The sequence below is a fragment of the Dreissena polymorpha genome, chromosome 2 (assembly GCF_020536995.1).
Source record: "Dreissena polymorpha isolate Duluth1 chromosome 2, UMN_Dpol_1.0, whole genome shotgun sequence".
In the NCBI taxonomy this organism is placed as follows: domain Eukaryota; kingdom Metazoa; phylum Mollusca; class Bivalvia; order Myida; family Dreissenidae; genus Dreissena; species Dreissena polymorpha.
In genome coordinates this window covers 47,216,605-47,239,162 of record NC_068356.1, presented here as the reverse complement: position 1 = coordinate 47,239,162, position 22,558 = coordinate 47,216,605, and the positions used below count along the sequence as shown (strand labels likewise).

Here is a 22,558-nt window from a genome sequence, read left to right as displayed (position 1 = left end):
AATTTCACCTCATAGCATTGTAACTCAAATTAAACAATAATAAAAGGGAATTAAAACACATTCAATTTAATTACCATTTAATTACTCAAAGGTAGGAAGGAAACCATATATCTTTCCCTTTCCTGAACATGTCTCACATTTATCGTAAGTTTTAGCCAAAAATCAGCGTTTAAAGAACTAATAACGGCTGCCATTCACTCATAAAACCTGACAAGGCCAATAATGGAACCAATTATTATTTTTACATAAAACATCATACAAGCATTATTTCATCATCAGCAACAGCACCAGCATCTTTGAAACCAACACCATGTCTACCATCTGAATTGTACTTTATTTTGTTTTCTTACAGATATTACTTGATATTCAATCATATTGATAAAAACAAACAAAAGCATTAATTGTTTAACTTAAATTAAGTATGATTATCATAAAAAGATTGTTGCACAGCACACTGATTAACCTTCATAATAGTTCACAATGTTCTTTCATAAAAAGAGTCATAAAATAAATAAACAAGAGGGCCATGATGGCCCTGAATCGCTCACCTGACTAACCATATACAATCCCAACCAAGATTTCATCAGGATAAACATTCTGACCAAATTTCATAAAGATTGGATGAAAACTGTGACCTCTATTGTCTATACAAGGTTTTTCTATTATTTGACCTAGTTTTTGACATAGTGACCTAGTTTTTGACCCCAGGTAACCCAAATACAATCCCAACCCAGATTCCATCAAGATAAACATTCTGACCAAATTTCATAAAGAGTGGATGAAAACTGCGCCCTCTATTGTCTACACAAAGTTTTTCTATTATTTGACCTAGTGACCTAATTTTTGACCTCAGATGACCCAAATACAATCCCAACCCAGATTTCATCAAGATAAACATTCTGACCAAATTTGATAAAGATTGGATGAAAACTGAGACCTCTATAGTCTACACAAGGTTTTTCAATTATTTCACCTTGTTTTTGACCTAGTGACCTAGTTTTTGACCCCAGATGACCCAAATACAATCCCAACCCAGATTTCATCAAGATAAACATTCTGACCAAATTTCATAAAGATTGGATTAAAACTTTGACCTCTACCCTCACACAAGCAAATTGTTGACGGACGCACACACGCATGCACGCACATTCGGACGCCGGACATCACACGGTCACATAAGCTCACCATGTCACTTCGTGACAGGTGACCTTAAAAAAGTATTAAGTTGCTATTAAAGTAAATGGATGCAAACATATGTAATTATGCTATAAAAATAAGCATACAGTAAATTGGTTTCTTTTTTATTTAGAACCGTGTAGAAAACATTAGCATAAAAAACGTATGTTGGCATGTACCATCCATCAAATTTCTTAGAAAAAGTTAAAATGGGGGTAGATAAAGTACATCAATATCCTTAATTTCAAAATCCCAGTTCCTTTTTAATCAGTATGACATAGTTTGGTTCTAAATACACCATGGGCTAGCACCCTAGGCAGTGGACAATGAGACGGCGACATTAGAGCATGAACACTATTGCAAAGTGTCTCCGATCCAGAAAAAGAGATTTGTAAAAGGAGTAGCCTTGGCTCCCTAAAACCATTGAGGGCTACACTGATTCAACTCAAGTCAAGTCTAACTCTTTATCTAGCCTAATTCTCTTTTAAGCTTTTCAGCATCTCCACTTTTTACAACATTCCTCCATTTGTCCTTGAGTTGGACCTGTGACCGTGTTGTCCCTAGGTAATCCTGAATTTTGGACCATTTCCCCACCCCTATCATCTTTACGGCCTTGTAGAATTCAACTGTCTCTTCCCAGGTCCATCGCTGTCGACTGCTTGATCCTGAGGAAGTCATGGACCGGTTATCATCCTCTGCAATCAACAACAACAAATATTGTATGCACTTTTCCTCCCAGAAAGATAAATGGCTATATGCAACCACCATTAATCTAGAAAAGCCAGGGAGAATCTCGCAGGCTAAGCTGGTTTTATACTGTTGGCTCCTCTATATCTAAGGGCTGGAAAACAAGCCTAGTGTAAAAATGCGTATCTAAATGATAAAATGTTAGATTTCCAAATACTAGACTGTTTTGGGTACGAAAATATCCAAGATGATGTATATTTAAATTCACAAAATGACATAAAAATTAAAAGTCTTAAACCAATTAAAAAGTTATTCCTATGGTTATTTCAATGTTTCAACTTCCTCACTAATTGCTGCTTTTATAAAGTACAGTAAAAAAATGGTACAGAATAATTACTTAATCCAGAAAGTAAACAATAGTGCCCAATGAGGACAAAATACACCCTTTAAGTCTGGGTAACATTACTTTTTGAAAGCTCTATTTATTTGTTACACAAAGTTTGGGCACATAAAATAATGGATACAATACAAGAATCATGACAAAATGTGTTTTCCATGCTTTACTTGCTAATCCTTTACCATTTAGATACCTATTTCCACGCATTGGTAGTCGCTTAGAATTCTTAATGTAGGAACAAAATGAAATGACGTGCACAATCTCCATATTGCCATCTATCCATGTTTCACATTTCATGAAAAAATATGAAGAACTTAAAAAGTTATGGCAGGATCCAGAAAAGTGTTACAGACTCACAGACACACAGATGGCAAACCATAAGTCCCCTTGGTTTCACTGGTAGGGGACTATCCATTAACATATTCTGTGTAGGTGAGCTCAAAATACCTGATAAACTCAATCAAATGTTCTAGAATCTAGGCATTTTACTCAGGTAGGTCATGTAATATAAACCCAACATTATGTTCTAACCATAGCTCTCACCAATATCGCTGACATCAGACATGGCCCTGTTAGTGGCAGGCTTGTGTCGGTCAGGTCTTCCAATGTTCTTGCGATACCTCAACCCTGGGAAGGGCCCATCCGTACTGTAAAACATAGTTGAAAACAATATGCAAAGTAAGAAATTAATCTAATTAGAGGGGATAAGTAATGTAATATACCATATCATATTTTGAAATAATAATATTTCAGAGAACTTGGCGATGGATGGCCACACAAATGTGCAAGCCTGCATCCAATACCACAGGGCAATCTCTCAGTTGGAACCCTCAAGGGAAACAGAAGAGAGATGGACCAAGAAACACTTGGGACCTGAGACATTAATGCCAGTGCTAAGCAGATGGACAAAATTTGGGGACACCTGGAAATACTAGCCAAGAACCAAGACACCTGGAGGAAGCTGGTCGGCAGTGCTAGAACAGGATCACATGCAAAGATGAGATGAACAGAAGTAAAGCTTACCTTTTTGGCTTCTTAAATTCATGAGAGGTAGACGGTGTGGAGGTGTGACTGGGTCTCTCACGGAAGAATGAGTCATTGCCAGACCTCCGATTTGATGGGTTTGAGTCACTGCTAGACCTCCGATTGGACAGAGTGGTGTCATTGCCAGATCTCCCCTTCGATGGAGTGGTGTCACTGCCAGACCTCTGATTGGATGGAGTGGTGTCACTGCAAAATTTCCCCTTCGTTGGAGTGGTGTCACTGACGGATCTGCCCTTAGATGTAGTGGTGTCACTGACAGATCTCCCCTTTGAAGGTTCGAAATTGCTGCCTGACCGACGTTGAGACGCGTCTGGCTCGGAAGGTTTCCTCTTTTTCGGTGCAGTACAGGAGGTGGAGGCACTATCAGTGTGTGTAGGAGAGGGCGGGGCCTGGGTCTCCTGCTGAGAGTCCATGTCGTCAGGACTACTGCTGCCTGGGACACATCAATTGATAATGAGATTAAGTGTACATCATTTCATTTTTATGTTGAAGGGTGGTTTTATAGACTAGATATTCAAAATCTACTGAACTAATAAAGAACACTACGGGATTAATTAACACAATGCAATGGTAAATGCAATGAAAAGAAGCATTCTGTATAAGTACAATATTTATTGCCAGTCTTTACGATTTTTTTAGTAATTGAAAGAAATGGGCTTGCACTATTGCCTATACCAATTCCTCTAAAAATGTATCTCTCGCACTGTAAGAAGCCAGCATAAACCACAAAATAATTCATCATCACTTTTACCTAATCAGTACAATGTTTCCAAGTGAAAAGAGTCACTAGGTAGGGCAATGGACTTAATGACATGGACTTCATTCAAAAATTAGTATTCAATTGGGTCGTGTTCTGAGAAAACTGGGCATAATGCATGTGCATAAAGTGTAATCCCAGATAAGCCTGTGCAGTCCGCACAGGCTATTCAGGGACGACACTTTCTGCCTAAATTGGATTTTTGCTACGAAGAGACTTTAATTTAATGAAAAATGTCATAAAAGCAGAAAGTGTCGTCCCTGCTGCACAGGCTAATCTGGGACAACACTTTACGCACATGCATTAAGCCCAGTTTTCCCAGAACGCGAATCAATTGAAAACAGTGTTCAACTTACTAGGCCTCTCAGGACTTTCACTGAACTTCTTTTTGTTGTTCTGAAACAGAATGCAAAGGTTAAATCATGTATTGACTACCTCAAGGGTCTCATTAATTAACAGCCTGACGCCCATGGGGGGGGTATGAGCATCCTGTAATTTTTCCAAAAACAGAAACATCAAACGGCTACTTTGTTTAATTTTTTGTACAACAAGAGCTGTGTTTGTAAAACACAATGCCCCCTACTCGCTTTCAAGCCATATATTTGATCTTTGACCTTGAAGGATGACTTTGACCTTGACCTTTCACCACTCAAAATTTGCAGCTCTATGAGATACACGTGCATGCCAAATATCAAGTTGCTATCTTCAATATTGCAAAAGTGATGACCATGGTTAAAGTTTTGGGACAGATACACACTCATACAATGACAGACAGACAGACAGACGAAAAACAATATACCCCCGATCATTCGATCCGGGGCATACAAACTTAAATTTCCTCCTGCTTTTGGAATCTTTTGGTCTACTTTAAATTGAGCCTTGTTCGGAGAAAACTGGGCTTAATGCATGTGAGAAGTGTCACTTTCTATAAACCTGTGCAGGCTGCTAAGGCTAAATACAATAATGTAGAAACAATACTTTCCGCCTATACTGGATTTTCTTTTAGAAGGGTTTTTCCTTTAAACAAAACATTATACAAAAGCAGAAAGTGTCGTCCATGATAAAGACCCATTTTTCTGAGCAAACACAACTCAAACTGACATGTACCTGCCATTAGGAAACACTATAATACAGGTCAGTCTGAGGGTTTAGTCCCATTGCTCATTGAAGCTCTGCAAAACCCACAGCTAGGTAAGCCTTACCTTGCTCCACAGTTGTTTCAGCCTGGCATTGCCTCTCTCCATTATGCCTTACCTTGCTCCACAGTTGTTTCAGCCTGGCATTGCCTCTCTCCATTAGGCCTTACCTTGCTCCACACTTGTTTCAGCCTGGCATTGCCTCTCTCCATTAGGCCTGTCATGTCCTCAGGCTCCAGTTGTTCCTGGGCCTTCTGTATTACGTCTCTGCTGTACCTCTTTCTGAAGGGGGAACAGCAACATTACAGTATCGTTCTGGGAAAATGGGGCTTAATGCATGTGTGTAGTGTCATCTTAGACAAAACTTTGAGCCTCAACTTTTTTTAAGAGACTACATTTAAACAAAAAATTCCATGAAAGTGGAAAGTGGTGTGGTGATGAGGCTGGATTTCTAGTGCGTTTAAATCCCTAAAGATTTGCAATGAACAATGCTGTGATCCCGGCTTTATGTATTACATGCTGTAATGTATGTGCTTGAACAATGCTGTGATCCCAGCTTTATGTATTACATGCTGTAATGTATGTGCTGTCCTTTATTGTATAGGCCTTCAGGGCTCCCTCTGGGTCAAATTTTTCTGTAGCCAAATTTACCTTTTTATGCCTAAATTCTTATCATTTTGGATATTTTATGGGTGATTATGTAGAAAACATTGCAGCTAAATGGAATTTTTTGTAGCCAAATTTCCGAATTTGTAGCCATTGGCTAAATTGGCAAATGGCAGAGTAGGCCCTGGCCTTGCCTTTTATAAAAGACTAACAATAATTGATACATAGTTTCTGAAGATATATTTTTCCTACATGGGAAAGCTAGATGAGCTTTATGTGTCATCACAGCTCAGTCACTCAGTTTGATGGACGATTTCCTGTTTCTGGATATATTCATAATTGTAATAAATGATTTTAGCTCGATTATGTGGGCTTTAATGATTTCCAATCCAGGGAAAACCACACGTGTTGGGAGATTGGCCAATTCACTGAAACACTATCAATATGTCATAAATTAACATTTTTCATCGGTTTGACAAAAAATAAATTCTGATATAATATAAAGCATATGTTCATATATATTAATTTAAAATCAGAAATTATTTTTTTGTCAAAGTGATGAAAAATGTTGTCTTATGACATATTGATAATGTTTCAGTGTATTGGCCACACACCCATCACCAGTGTGGAAAACATCAAAAGGCTGAAAACGGAATGAAATGCTCTTATACTGTACCTGGCAGTTGAATGCTGTTTTCTAGAGCCAGGTTCTCTCAATTTTCCTCCATCCCTGACCGTGGAACATTCGCCCTGAATTGTTAGATGTGTGTTGTTGTTGTTCTTGTGTCCAGCATTTTCCCTGCAGTTCATCAATTTCTCAGCCTGTTAACATACACAAATGCTTGTCCTAAATGGAGCTTCTAAGAAACACATGTCGCTATGCAAAAGATTATTATGATGTTCATAGACATAAACAATAAAAGACAAAGTACATGTATTTGTTTACAAAAATAGTATAAAATGTGTATAGCCTCTTTAAAAACCGTACCATCAGAAGCGCTGGAGTTGCGTATTGGTCGGAAACCATGCCTAGGTACGTGATGATATCATCAACAAGCCTCTTGTCGTCTGGCACATTTGATGTCCCCCTTTTTATCATCTTTTTGGTGCACTTTACCTAGATTAAAATAAAGGCATGGCTTTTTTTCTTCTTAGAGAATGGCAGTTTTTCACAAATTTGGGCATTTCACGACTCAAATTTTCACAATTTAAAGAACTTCCCAACTCAAATTTTCACTATTTAAACACATTTGCAATTTGTTTTTTTTCTCTCCAAATTTTGAACATTTTTTTCAACAGTTTGCCTCTCATTTTGTCACCAAATGAGGTGGCCAAAGCCGCTTTCAAAAGATGGGAAAAAAGCCCTGAAAGAGATTGAATTGAATCTCACTATCATTCACAGGCCTTATATATTTACTGACCGATGCAGGTGCTAATTGAAATTAACAGATGTCATAGTGGGGCATCCCACTTACATTTTGCCAGATGGGGCATTTTATGTATATTTAACAATGCATTTAACTCACACTTGATCTGTAAGTCATTTAGGAAGACTCACATACAAAAAATCAGCTAAATATCTGAGAGTATTTCATAACAAAACTACAGAAAACAGTTATTATAAAGGAATTGTTCAAGTCCAAGGCCCATTTATCCTTAAAAAATCAATGGACCACAACGAAATTCACACTTACTCTGTAAGTCATGTAGGTAGACTCACACATCAAATATTAGGTAAATATCTTAAAGCTTTTAAGAAAAAAAGTCTGGAAAATGGAATGCAGGTCAGACAGACTGCTTTAAGCCACCCTTCTGGGGGCATAAAAGAATATTGGCACGTAATCATGTTTATCTAAATGAAATTCTCCTTGTGCCACCTTTCCCCCAAAGTTGAAAAACAGCATCCTGGGACTACATGTACCTTATTGTACACACTTTAATTTCCCATGACTTTTAATAAGCATAAAAGGGCCCCACCCCTCAAGTAATGTCAATGTTCTGCCATTTAAAAACCTTGCATATTATTGATTTGCCTTAACCATTTTTCTCTCAGAACCAAAGTGAAAATGGCTACATGTATATGCAACCAGCATAAAACCAATAGTCAGCAAGTACATGTAACTCGCATGCTGTTCAGGTTTTATGCTGTTTGCTGCTCATCAGTATCTGAGGGTTGCAAATGAAGCATATAACATTTGAATCTATTCAGAAACTTCTATAATTAATTAGATTTTTACAGGTACAAATGGGTCAAAGTGCAAATCTGAGTGGTAAAGAGTTAATCATAATTGTACAAATCCCATAACTTACTGAGCCGTTTGTGTCATTGGCACGATCTTCAGCGGTGAACATTTTGTCAAACACCTGCTGAGCCAGCTGCTTCTTGCCTTGGCGCAGGCATGCATGCACAGCCTACAAGAGAATGCACAGGTTACCAGTGTGTTTGCCTAAGGCACGCATGCACTGCCTACAAGAGAATGCACAGGTTACCCTGTGTGTTTGCCTAAGGCATGCATGCACTGCCTACAAGAGAATGCACAGGTTACCCTGTGTGTTTGCCTAAGGCATGCATGCACTGCCTACAAGAGAATGCACAGGTTACCCTGTGTGTTTGCCTCAGGCACGCATGCACTGCCTACAAGAGAATGCACAGGTTACCCTGTGTGTTTGCCTAAGGCATGCATGCACTGCCTACAAGAGAATGCACAGGTTACCCTGTGTGTTTGCCTAAGGCACACATGCACTGCCTACACGAGAATGCACAGGTTACCCTGTGTGTTTGCCTCAGACATGCATGCACTGCCTACAAGAGAATGCACAGGTTACCCAGTGTGTTTGCCTAAGGCACACATGCACTGCCTACAAGAGAATGCACAGGTTACCCTGTGTGTTTGCCTCAGACATGCACGACTGCCTACAAGAGAATGCACAGGTTACCCAGTGTGTTTGCCTAAGGCACACATGCACTGCCTACAAGAGAATGCACAGGTTACCCTGTGTGTTTGCCTCAGACATGCATGCACTGCCTACAAGAGAATGCACAGGTTACCAGTGTTTGCCTCAGACATGCATGCACTGCCTACACGAGAATGCACATGTTACCCAGTGTGTTTGCCTCAGACATGCATGCACTGCCTACAAGAGAATGCACAGGTTACAAGTGTGTGTGTGTGTGTGTGTGTTTTAAAACAAAATTTGGCACCATTCCCAAATGTAAAGGTTTCCTAAAATGAGAATATTAATATTTTTAATTTTTGTTCTGATAAAAATGCAACATTTAGTAAATTTCCTTATGACAATCTATGGGTTGATCCTGAGTATATATTAGCAAAAAATGACACAAATATCCCAATTTAGTCAAAACAAGAGGATTTTTTCCAAATCCAAAGGGCATCTGCTTCGTTCCAAAAATGGAGAAAAAAACACTGTGAACATACCCTGATAAATGTCCCAACCTGGTCATTATGATCAATCAAAACAATTGCACTCTATTATAAATATATATATACCCCTTAAAGGTCCATTAACACTGTCCAATACTACATTGTAATATGCTTTATAAATACTTCCAACAACAAAAAGTGCCATACAAAGTTTAATTACAATAGGAAGACCCTGAATATAGTATAATTGGTGTAGAAACATTCAATACGTACATTCTGCAAATTTTTAGCATCTAAAAATCGTTTCACAATGTCAGATTGTTTTGTTTTACGGATGATCTCAGATAGGATTTTGTTGGTTTGCTTTAATTTGCAGTGCATTTTCCTGCACTTTATGAGGACCAGAAACTTCAAAATAACTGGACAACCCCATTCGTTCCTTGAGGCAGTTCCATTCAGTTATGTATTGCCTCACATAAACTTTCAAGTTTACACACTTTCTTTTTTTTCTTGCTGAATAACTTATTAATAACATAATGAAAATTCATAAGAATTACTTCATGCTTCCAACACTGCCCTAAGACAATCCCCCTTTCGCTTGTCAATATTCGGATATAGTTACAGAAATTCAAATGGAATATTGTCCCACAAAAAAAGAGAAAAAGAGCATTATGTGACTCGTTAAATCAATGTAACCAGACCACATCTAGCTTAGAAATTTTTGCTATTTCTATAAAGAACACTTATTTTGTTATGGGTAAACTTTATTTTATACACATTTTTTGATTTTGAGTGTTTATGGATCTTTAAGGAAAACATATTTATAAACTGTTTGCACATCATGAAACAATTCAGTAAAAATAACAACACAATAAACAGGCATATATATTATTCACTTCAGTGTTTAAGCAAACTACAGCATTAATGCCGTATGGAAGTATTATATATAAGAAATATGTACTGCTTGCTCAGTCAACAATAAAGAATAAAGAAGTATGAATATTTTGCATGAATTGTTTAAGAAAAAGAAATCATTTATTAGACACAAAAGTAGTATTAATGAGTTAGTAAAATATACCGCTTGTTTGATGACACTGACAAAACTCTGTCCAATTTCTTTAATCTCTTCCTCAGTCTGGAAGTTTACCAGTGTATCCCAGTATATGTGCATTTCTTCAAGGGGCGTCATGGACTCACCCTGCCCTTCAATTGAAGAGAAGATACTTTATTTACTAGTATGTCACTTTATTTACTAGTATGTCATATGTTCACTTTTCCAGTGATCCAAGTTGCAAAAATAATTCGTAATAGGTTATATACTTGCAAAAGTGATTTAAAAAAGACATGTATTCATAGGGCATGGATACCATCACATTTCACTTTTGTTCCAATACTGCACTTAAGTAAATACATGTAACAAGCTTTTGTATGTCAGAATTTGAGGTTTGACCATTAAGTGTGCCCTGAACACTGAAGTAGGGAGATGGGACATTGTTTTATTTTAAGTTACCTTTTGTTACGAAGTGTAACATTTGTAACATGTGCAAAGATATTATTTGAAAATCCATCTATAAATGGCAAAGTTAAGGGTGAGACAGGTCCTTTCAAGAAATTTGAATGCCAAAGACTTTTGACAACTAAGAGAGTGACCTTGAACTTTAAGGCTCATGCTAAACACAGAATGCTGTTTCCTAATGGTATTCATTTGAGGTAAGTTATTTATTAACTGTATGATGATTTAAAAAGTTACAGTCCATATAAGCTGTTTGATGGCAGACATAATATTGTCTAATAATAGTTCACATTTTTGCAGAATTATTAAAGAATCCATCAATAAATGCCAAAGTTTAGGTTGAGACAGCAAATATCAACTTGTTTTATGACCAAATTTTACTTTTAAGTGTTACCTTGACCTTTATAGAGGGAGCCAGGTGTTACATAATACACTTTGACTTATGATTGTTGACACTTGGGCTTTATTTTGAAATCCATCGCAATTCAACAAAGTTTAACACCAATGGCTGAGACAGAACGTTTTGCATAGACAGACAAAAATGGAATTTAAAGTACCAATGCTTTTTTCTTAATTCTTGTAAGGGGGCATAACACATTTTTGAACACCTTTGAGCCCAAACAAAGATGAACAAGCAGTGCATTCCACAGGCCATTTAACGGTCCCTCACCTGGGCGCTTGAATTTCTAAATCAGAGTCCGCGGGGCGCCTGAAATTATCCAATAAGTGTATTTTGGCTGTTACTGCAACTAGCCATTCTTAAGATCAAAGCGATATCGACTTCGCCGAAAATTTTGAAAGCCAATTCACGATCCTCTGTCAACTACATCGAACGCTTTATCCAACTAAAACGCGCTTAAGGGCGGAGCGTCGCTGTATTGGAAAATTAATATTGGCCAATGAGATTGTACGCTTTGTATAAGCGACAGCACTCGTAGGCAGGCAAAGCCTGCAGTTAAATCATGCAGACGACTTGTGACATACATGTAATTGCCACAGAAATCTTGGCCAGTTACTTAGAAGACTGATGATGGCTGTAATCCTTGTGTGCATTTCATGAATAATTCTATCAAAACATTTACTCGACTCGTTAAGCGTTTTAACAAATTATCGTTGAATTCATTACGCAACTGTTAATGTTTTCTTGAAGTCTCAAATGAGCATAATTAAATTTGTAATCGGAAACCCACTTCCGAATGTAAATGTTAACTCTACGTTAACAGATTCTTGCTTCAAATAAACAGTAATAATTTATTTCGTGTTGACCCTTTGTCTCAATAAAAAGGGCGAGAAAATTATGCAGCAAGTACAACGTGGCGTCATGTGCATAGAAAGCATGGGTGTATTGAGCGTATTAACAAGCACACACCAGGTCAAGCATGTTCAGTGGCAATATTTCATCAAACCTATAAATAAAATAGTCACTTATGCCGAAATTTATTTGATACTTTAGAAAAATGGCAACGTTTGCTGTAAAAGAAATTATTGAGCATTTTAATTGTCAATATTTACCAGAAAGTGCTTTTAAAAATGGGATCATTGGGAAATGAATATAAACTTGCAAAGTAGTAAGTATGCAGCAATAGAGTTGGGTTGATACGGATGTATTGGGGAATCGTTCCAGTCGGAATTTTACTATCTTTGCGGGAAAGTTTAAAAACAATTATTGAAAAATGTCTTTATTAATGAATTTATAGCTGGGGGGTTTTCTTGAAGAGTCATAGCGCACCAAAATGACGTCTTTTGATGCTGCTTTTCTTAGAGTTATAAGGCACCACAGAACATCAATGGACATGTTAACTTTTTTTTAAATCAACGTCAGGAGGGGACACCCCTGCCAAAACCACCCCTATAAGCCCCGGGGAGCCTGAAAAAATTCCTGTGGAAAGCACTGAACAAAATATGTGTTTGTCAGAAACACAATGCCCCCTCCTGCGCCGCTTTGAATTATTTATATTTTTTTATTATATCCCTTTAAAAAAAAATATACTTCCCTTGTAAAAATGATCTGTACCTGCCAAATGATAAATAGAAATTATCTCCCTTTAAAGCTTGTTACATCCCTTGGATTAGGTTTTTTTATCTTTGACCTTGAAGGATGACCTTGACCTTAAACTTTCACCACTCAAAATGTGCAGCTCCTTGAGATACACATGCATGCCAAATATCAAGTTGCTATCTTCAATATTGCAAAAGATATGACCAATTAAAGTTTTCAGACGGACAAACAGACAGACGCACAGACGAACAGACGGACTGACAGACATTTCAACTGCTATGTGCCACCCTACCGGGGGCATGAAAACAGAATGAATTAAATGAATTGATTATTTAGATAATTAATAAAGATATCAATTTATCTATTCAAAAAGGCTTAAACTGTGAAACATGGTCGCATCAAATTCAGGAGTACCAAACAAAGTTATTGTAATAAAAGTGTTTTGAATTGCAAAACAGAACCTGGACACTTACCACAAATCTCTTCTCTAATTGGCTGTTTGGACTCATGGAGGCAATACAGTACCATCAGAAAGCTGAGAAGTTGTGTGACAAACTCATTTGATGAGTATTCTCTCTTCACCAGAACTGAAATGCATTCACATTCAGCATTCTGAATGGCTTGTAAAAATATGAAATAAATTTTAATACTTTTTGTGTTTTTTTTCAATATTTTTTTTTTAAAGATGTTAAAGAAACAAGAGGGCCTGAAAGGCCCGAAATCGCTTACCTGAAATTCAAAGGAACTGACCTGTTCTGTGCAGCCCAAAATGTCATTAGAACAAATGTTTAAACCAACTTTCATGAATAGTGAACACCCGGTGGCAACGTATTTCGACAGACTGGATACATTTTCGTACACATCCAAGATATCATTAAAATAAATATTCTGACCAAGTTTCATGAACATTGGACAAACAAATGTGACTTAAAGAGTGTTAACAAGGTTTTACAATAGCCATATCAGGAAAAATACCCGGCCCCCTGGTTGCCGTTTTTCCACCAACACCAATTTTTCAACTCCTCCAAGATATCATTGGGACAATTCTTGTGACATAGTTTCATGAAGATCAGACAATATGGTTTCTATAGTGTTAACAAGGTTTTTACTATAGACATATAAGGAAAAATGCATTGCCCACTGGTGCCCTAAATTTTTTTTTAACCAACCGTAACTATTTTTCACCTCATCTAAGATATCATTTGGACAAATCTTCTGACCAAGTTTCATGATGGTCAGATTATAAATGTGGCATCTAGAGTGTTAACAAGGTTTTACTTTAGCCATATAAGGAAAAATGCCCCGCCCCCTGGTGTACATGTACATGTTTTAAACCAACCCAAACCATTTTCAAACTCGTCCAAGAAATAATAAGGATGAATCGTCTGACCAAGTTTCATGAAGATCGGACAATAAATGTGGCCTCTAGAGTTTGACTTAGGCCATATATAAAGCCATATAAGGAAAAATGTCCGCCCCTGGTTGCCATGTTTTTCAAGCAAACATAACCATTTTCGAACTTGTCCAAGACAGTGCTCACGCTGCTGCCAGACATTATTGCCAATGGCGATTATTTAATCCAGCTGGCTATTATTTCTTAAAATTGTCTAGAAAAAATGGTGATTATTTTATCCGCCTACATCAAAAAACAAATTGCCTCTAAATGTTGTCCGGCGAATGTGAAACGCCTGCAAATCGGACGATCAAGCAGGAAAAATCGACAACGAGATTACCTGTGTACACACTCGACCCTGTGTATTGTCATACACGCGTAAATAACTTGTGCGACATTGTGGCCTAGAGCGTTTTTCTCAATCAGTGTCCGACAGCAGTGATATATTTCGGAAAAACGTTTTTAATCTCCCTGTGCTTTACCAATTATCGGTAACTGTTAGATCTTTGTTAATTTTTCCCCAATTATCATTTAATCGTCATGAAATTGCCGATTATATTGTCGGCAGGTTTTGTTTTTTACACCGTTTTTTCTGCAATTAGATTTCGTTGAACATTGCTTGATGAAATAATTATTTAATCGCCATCAACTAATTATCCCCGTAATTACCTCTTTTTGTCGTCTGCTTTAACATAATGATTTCAATTTTTAACCAGGTAACCTGGTTTTCCCAATTCAAAGGGACCCGGCAGATGCCATGGTCAGCTAATTTTAATGAAACACGTGTTAAGAATTACACTGAGGTGGTGTATTTTAACTCACGCGCTGTGACGTTACTTGATGTAAACATGATCGGCATTGCGAAAGTGTTATTTTTGGAATAAATCATTTACAATTGATATTGGCCTCTGCCTACAATATTGCGGCTGATGGCAAACGTCGTATTAAGAGATAAAAAAGTAGTCTAACGATATGCACATTTTAGATTATGCATATTAATATTTTATATTATGCATATTTCATGTGCAAAACCCGTACAATTTTTCGGATTACCGTTTTGAGATACTGTGTTTTTTTCGTCAATTATGATTTATTTTCAAAGTTCATAATAGCAAAAATAGAATGACGAATACACATGCGGACCGTGATACAGAAGGTGTGGTTTATAACATTTCGAGTTGTATTCACCAAAAATTGCAATTGAAAAAACTAAAACAATATTATAATTAGTAAGGGCTCTGGGTTGGTTGGGGCCTCTGCCCTTAATTCTTATGTGTATGTAACTGAAACGGAGATCTGGTTTGTTTAGTCACACCCACAACATTGATTGTATTCTTTATTGTAAAGCCATGATAATATTTTATAAGAAAATGACACACTGATATTATGCTTGTTTTTAAGTATATATATATATATAGATATACATTTAATTAAACATAGATAAAATGAGATTCATTGTTTTTTCTTTCTTTTTGCCTTTAGTACACATGTACCGTTTTGCGGAAAAGTCCGCATATGTTTTGGCCATTATTTTTTTAAGGAAAAAAATTATGGCTTTTATTTTCTGAAGGCCAGAGTGAGTGCTGAACCACACACAAATGAACTCATTGTACAGCAGACCTGTTTACCCTACCGATTGCTTCTCAGTAGTATGGAGGGCATCTCTCAGTAGTTTTGGGCTGTTGTCAGTAGTTTTAAACTTTTCAATCATTTTGAGCTTTAAAACACCATGACTGGGTCACATATCAGTTTAACGGTACATAAAGCATTAGATGAATCTAGTTGCTGTGCCATTTGGTTTGGGAAAATTAGCGCAATAAACCACGAAATTGGAAAAAAATAGCGCGATAAACCATGAAATTGGGAGACATTCAGCATTATACATATGATAATAAGTAACAGAATTAAAATTGTTTTTAAGTGCATGTTTGACAGCATTTTATATTATACAGTGCTGCTTCAATGTCTTCTTACAATGAAGACAATATTTAGTTTATATCCATCCACATTCATATGAAACTTGCAATAATCTATAGATTCTTAAATTCACCATTTAATCAAAAGCTCTTTAAGAATAGCTAATAATTTAGTATTTTTTTAAATAAAATATCATAAGGGGAAAACAAACAAATATTGACAAACATCCTTTAGTGTTCTTATTATGTTAATGATATATTAAATGGAGTTAAAATAATATATTTTATTTGTTTACCCAAAGACCTATAGAATCTATAGGTCTTTGGTTTACCTTTCAATATTTTGCACGTGACAACCTCAGTTCAATGCTATTTCATTAAACTGTACAGCGTAACAAACACAATAAAGCAGAATACGCATATGAATCTGATTATACACAGATCCACTATCATATAAATCAAATCATGTTTGTCTCTTTCAATTTTCGAACGATACTCATCTTTTTATAATAAATGCTTTAACTTTGTGAGTAGACAATTTTCCAACACTCGTTTCCGTGACGCACATTCACTGTGCAGATTTCTGATAAATATTTTTTTCAAATCTCAAACGTAGTATGTTGCGTTAATTGACACACGCATTACATCATTCCCTAATGACCATATGATATCCGTTGTTAATTTGAATGGTATTTATTATTTTGGCCGTTAATAGCAATTTCTCGTCTGCTTGCCGCCATCTTGGACGTGTGTAAAAACAGGCGTGCTCAATCCTGATACATCGACTATCGTCGGTATTCTCCGCAATAGAGAGAGAGATGTGTATACTGGATAGCAACGTAAAATCGTATATATTCGGCTAAATTTGCGAACCAATACGCAATTCAGTTGTCGTTCGGTGACGACTCGACAAGCTCGATCAGCACTCGTTCCCCGGCAGGCTTGAATTTAAACGTTTTTACTACGCAAGCGCCAAAATAATTATGATTGATAAATTACCCGCAAAGACCGAAAATAAGCGAAAGTACGATTAAAAACTGAAATTTGACCATTTTGATCGATGGATCCGTAGTTTTTCAGTACAAATCCGTAGTGCGTAGTTTAGCCAAATAATCTGTTGTAACTACGGCGAATCCGTAGAAGTAAACAGGTCTGGTGCAGGTCCGCGAGAGTTAAAGTTTCTGTACATTTTGACACCCCGTACCAATCTTTTACGGTTGTAACTTGTAATGGCGTTTCTACACCTCAAACAAGAAATATTTTGTTGTTGTTTTCGCTAGATGACTAAAATTTCAGACAACGTTCGTGTGCCGTTAAAAATTGATAAACGTCTCGGAGACATGAGTTCCTGATTTGCACATCGCTATTTTCGAACTCATTCAGTTGTTTTATCCTCAGTATTTTGCGGCTCGATTTTTTAAAGGATTTTTTTTCAAAATAAAAAGTTTTCGGGCGGGACGATTTTCGATGGGCAGGCAGGGATGAGAATCTAGGAATTTATTTTCTATGGCCTAATAAATGCTAGCTTTAAATAAACAGCGCTTCATGTATAGCGTTTCTTTGTTTCAATAAAAAGAGCATGAAACTAATGCAGACATGTACAACATCTAGTGGTGGTGTATTTATTGTTGTATGATATAGGGAACTTTACGTCAGGCGAATGTATTCAGTGGGAAAACCCTGTCCAATCACATTCTATGAATGACTTTATAGCTGGGTTTTACTTGAATAGTCATAATGCACCCCAGTGTCTGAAAAAATCCTGTGGAAAGCATTAAATTCAATCATACATGGGTGAAAGTAGGAAATTCCCAAAATACTGAAAATAAAATCTGGGGGCCGATAGGGCCCCCAGTGGGTCCAGGGCAAAGGGCCCTGGCTAGGGGTCCAGGGGGCCAGAGGGCCCCCGGAAGCTCCTGCATTTTAGCTTATTTGAAACAAAGAAATCACTTCTCCTAAGCTTAAAGACACCTTTATTTTTAAGTGATTCAAAACAGAAAAAAACTGTTAGTTTGGCTAGAATATATCACAATCTATTTCTTAAACATTTCATGTAGATCAAATGTGATAGGCAAAATCTTTAAGATAACACTAAACTTTCTCAACTACATGTATATACACAATGTACAAATATTTACAGTATAATATAGATCAATTAACATGTTTTGGCAATACATTTTCTGTCTTGTATTTTTAAGTAATTTGTTTTTATATCTTATCTAGTTATTTACTAATGATTTAATTTACAAATCCGGTAATTTTTCACATGCGTAACGTTCTCGGCGTGAGACTTAAACGCCTTTTTCCCATTTGATTGGTACTTGATCGTTTTGAAACAGATATCACAATATCATATGCGCTACCCGGAATGATTTTTTGTTTGTTTGTTAAACCAATCTCCCCATTTCTCTCCACGAGAGTCTCTTTCATGGAGCCATTGTCATCGCCACTTGTTTTTCACATCACTTTCAAGTTCTTTTTTTTGTCGAACACCGGAAGCAAATACATGATTTGATCATGTTTTTTTGGTTTCGGAAGTAGTTATTTTGACTTGTCCGCCATATTTTTTTGAGAGATAAGACCGTTTCATAACGTCGATTTCTATTGGTTGACCGATTTACGTAAACCAATCAAAACGCTTTTTTGGAAACCGAGTCAGATTCCCGATTAACTTCGAGTAATTCCATGCGGTAAACCATTTCATAGACAAAGGAATCGTAAATTATCGGCAGGTTTCGCCAGAATATTCTAATGAGGTGACGCCATGCTGCCTTCTGCATGCGCGGGCGGTCTTGCGGGAGACATGTTATTTCGGGCGAATAGTGCCCAGAGGGATAGAACGATTCACGAGAAATGAAAGAGCAATACGCCCAGGGGGATAGACTAATAGAGAAGCAATGGCCGCGTCAAATCTATAAATAGATATGGGTTAACAGAACAGTGGGAAACCAATTTATCACGTCTGGAATCGAGCGCATTTTGTTTATCGGCATTGCTGGACACATTGCCTACCCCCCCCCCCCAACAAAATCTCATCGGATTTACATGATTCACGAAAACGACCTCTGAGAAGCCAAAAAATACGGAATTCCGTAATAATACGGAACACTTTCACCCATGATCATAGGTTTAAGGCCATCACCCAATTACCCCCAAAAGCCTATCTTTAGATCTGTATTCTGCTTAAATCAGTGAAGGAGGTAAACAAGAAAAAAATGTCTGTTTGTCCAATACGAACGTTGATTGTTATTGTTTACATTTAGGTTTTTCCGCGCATGCGCATTGACTGGAGGGCAAAAACACTGGTTACAGTAACGTAAAGCATGTATAAAGGGCTTTTGTTTAGTCAATTATTCGATAACAAATGCGAAATAAAAATAAATATCTTTTAAAAAAATAGTGCAAATATATTATTTTTAGTACCAATAAATGTATATTCATATGCATATCGATCCCTCTCATAAAAAAACGAAGTAGGTATAAGCATCAGAGTAAACGTGGTCGGATTACTAAATACTGACAATCCCACAAAGCAAAACAATGAACTAGCAATATTGTTTCTATGATATTGCAAAAATAATGAAACACTTATTATTTATATTATAATTTTAAGTGGTATGGATAGTGGTTTTTTCATCAGCGATCGACCTTGTAAGAGGTGCATTTAATCAATTATCAAACAAAGCCAAAAACGGAATACATTACAATTTTACATGTTGTGGTTATATTCTTTTCCAATGAATAAATTTTCGTTTCGTTAACATTGAATGCCAATATTAATAAATTTGACGCGGAAAAAAACTTGAATATTATGCAAATTGAATTGTCTTTGCATGTATATTGAAATCTCTTTACTATTGACACGGAGTCCGTGCTAGTGATAATTATATAGTGATACAATTCTAGTATTCTATTATAAACACATCTATATATTTCATTTCTTTAACGCAAGTAATGTCTTTTTCACCAGATTGTGATTGCTTCTTTTCATGATGGTATTTTGTACATGCACTGCATAACGTACAATCTTTACACGTACTAGCGAAGTTTACATTTGCCGGATCCTTTCATTGCGTAGCAGTAATACTGCACAATATATTATAGTTATTGAACACTGTATTATTATGATTCAATTAGCTGCCTAATATAATGCACTAGTTCCTGTTAATCCATTTCCGACAGATTTCGTCATTTTGTAATGTTAAAATATTTTATTGAAGCAACAGTTTTCTTTTTTGGATTTCAAATTTGGCTTAATGATTTCTCAAAATGCCAAGAGATGTCATGAAGGTATCATAAATTGTGTTTTATGACCAGACAATTGTCTGCAACATGTGGTTTATGGCATGGACCCAATGTGCCTTGGTTTATGACACCCTGTTGTCTTTGTCTGGACGGTCTCCGATCATAACGAGATAATCGATTTGAGATGAACAAAGGTGCAATTTAACACATATGCTGCAACACAGAGTGTCAAAATTGGTGTAACAATTAAATAAATCAATAACATTAATCGAAAAAAATTATTTAATGTGTAACAAGGTAAGTTATTTTAGACATAAAAAGGTTACTACAGTTACTACATTCATATGTTGCTTACATAAAATCTATCTCTTTGTTGTTTGTCTTCATCCTCATTTGTTTTCGTTCATTAAATCTATTTTATTCTGAAAGAATTACAATTTCTAAAAAAAAAATAAACTTCAAATGGTCGCGAAGAAGTGCAAGTAGAGAAATTTTGTGGTAACCATATACCGTGCTCTGAAATGGTTTTCCATTCCCTAGTTCGTTTGAAGTAAAAACAAATAATAACAATATAATCCAAAAATAAATTTCCTTGCATGCTAATGTCTTTTCAGACATAATAAAGTTTATTATTTTTGATATTATGCATGATTATCAACAAAAACGTTGATTTTGTCAATGCAGTGCTATGTGATAGAGATTGAGATAAACCTTCTTTATATGCGCTTTTTGCCCTCCAGTAGAAACTCGGGTAATTCTGCAGGTGCGCGTGACGTCACTCGTCAACGTTCGTATATAACATTCTTTACTTCACCTTGCAAGATAAAATCAGTGGACATGTTGTATCTTAATAAGTTTATGAAGATGACTTTTTTTATTGTTGATTATGCTGAACATTAAACAAGACTTGACTATGGTTTAAGTATAACAGCTATGCAGCAGTTTAAAAGTGAATTGGAGTTCCTTTTTCATTCACTTTAAGTCACATAATACATGGTAATGGTCTTTATTTCGGACACATATTTTCGGATAGAAACAACAAATTACTTTTAGCCGAGCAGAAAAATCACTGCGTATAATTCTCACCGTTAAGTAATTCAACAGTGTCTTCGGAAAGTGATTTGGCGAGTTTAAACTCTTCCCAAATTTCAGTAAATGAATATTCCAATATCAATTCATTGATACGAATTTTTGATTTTAACTGATCCGCCATTTTCAAAAGCGCTACCGAACAATACGCACGTCAACACGGTAAAAAGTATAACCGGTCAAACAAAGCGGTCAAACTGGTGAGACATTTTAACCTGTGTAATGTTTTATATGCGCACAATTTTAAAACGAATGAAATGCATTAATTGTTTACAACGACGGCATAAGTTGAATGCTATTTAGCTGCAGGAAATCCGTAGATTTAAAAAATAAATTGTCAAAAATGATCAGTAGGCATAAATTTTGAAAGTCAATAAGATTTTGTGACTGTTTTGTTCTTAAACGAGTTCATAACTATTTTGATTCTTATATTGTTAAAGTCCCCTTATATTTAGAGCAGATATGTCATGATCGTGAAATACTTTTTGAAATTGTATACAGTTGACATGGTAATTGTATTCTAAAACACGTTTTACTATCACCGAGATTAGAAATTTAACCCAAAAATAATACAAACAATTGGTCATCGAAAGTACGGGACATTCTCAACCAAACCGGTTTTAACGATGTATGGTTATTTCCCGAATCTGTGAACTCTAATCAATTAATCCCGTTACTTAAAAACAGATAACGAGACCAGTATATCACTAAGTGGAATATAATTGAGTGCCACATCATCTACACGGTAAATGATCACTTTGTTATTAAATGTCCTTACTATGCCGATGTTAGGAATTCATTAATTCCAAAGTATTATAGATCTCGCCCAAATATGTTCAAGTTTATCGAACTTATTAGTTTAAATGAAATAGTGTTGAGAAAACTAGCCATGTTTTGTTTAAAATGCTTTAGAATGCGAGAAAATGTTTATGTAGGATACATCATATAATTTTCACAAATACGGTAAGCTTAGAATAATGTTATACGTGTTGCAATTATTAAACTACATGTTTACATTATGTGATCATAATGTATTAACATCATCCATGTGACATCCTCACTAAGCATGCTGTTTTTCATTCCTTTTTAAATTGATATTTCTTCGAAATGATGTGTTTTGTATTTAATTGAACGCATGCTGTTATTGCATATATATGTTTATGACGATTGGCTGTATATATGCTTAAGTCGAAATAAACTACCGATACTCTGTTCTG

The 22,558-nt window shown here is 36.1% G+C and overlaps 1 protein-coding gene across 1 annotated transcript; it reads right to left on the bottom strand.

The window, feature by feature from the left end:
* Window positions 1-220: 220 nt before the first annotated feature.
* Window positions 221-21,479, bottom strand: LOC127866935 (uncharacterized). Its single transcript, XM_052407803.1, has 11 exons — window positions 21,339-21,479; window positions 13,172-13,285; window positions 10,265-10,389; window positions 8,114-8,215; window positions 6,792-6,920; window positions 6,480-6,625; window positions 5,368-5,479; window positions 4,418-4,457; window positions 3,284-3,737; window positions 2,804-2,907; window positions 221-1,871 (listed from the first exon to the last, which is right to left on the bottom strand). Exons 1-11 carry the CDS (start codon window positions 21,463-21,465, stop codon window positions 1,645-1,647), a joined length of 1,680 nt encoding a protein of 559 aa, XP_052263763.1. The 5' UTR covers window positions 21,466-21,479; the 3' UTR covers window positions 221-1,644.
* Window positions 21,480-22,558: the final 1,079 nt, after the last annotated feature.

Bases quoted from the DNA above. Each gene is read 5' to 3' on its own strand.
- LOC127866935 (XM_052407803.1), bottom strand. From the start codon at position 21,465: ATGGCGGATCAGTTAAAATCAAAAATTCGTATCAATGAATTGATATTG. The intron at 13,286-21,338 runs GTGAGAATTATA...AATGCATTTCAG, and splicing joins CACTGTTGAATTACTTAACG to TTCTGGTGAAGAGAGAATAC. The intron at 5,480-6,479 runs GTACAGTATAAG...TTCCCCCTTCAG, and splicing joins AAACAGCATTCAACTGCCAG to AAAGAGGTACAGCAGAGACG.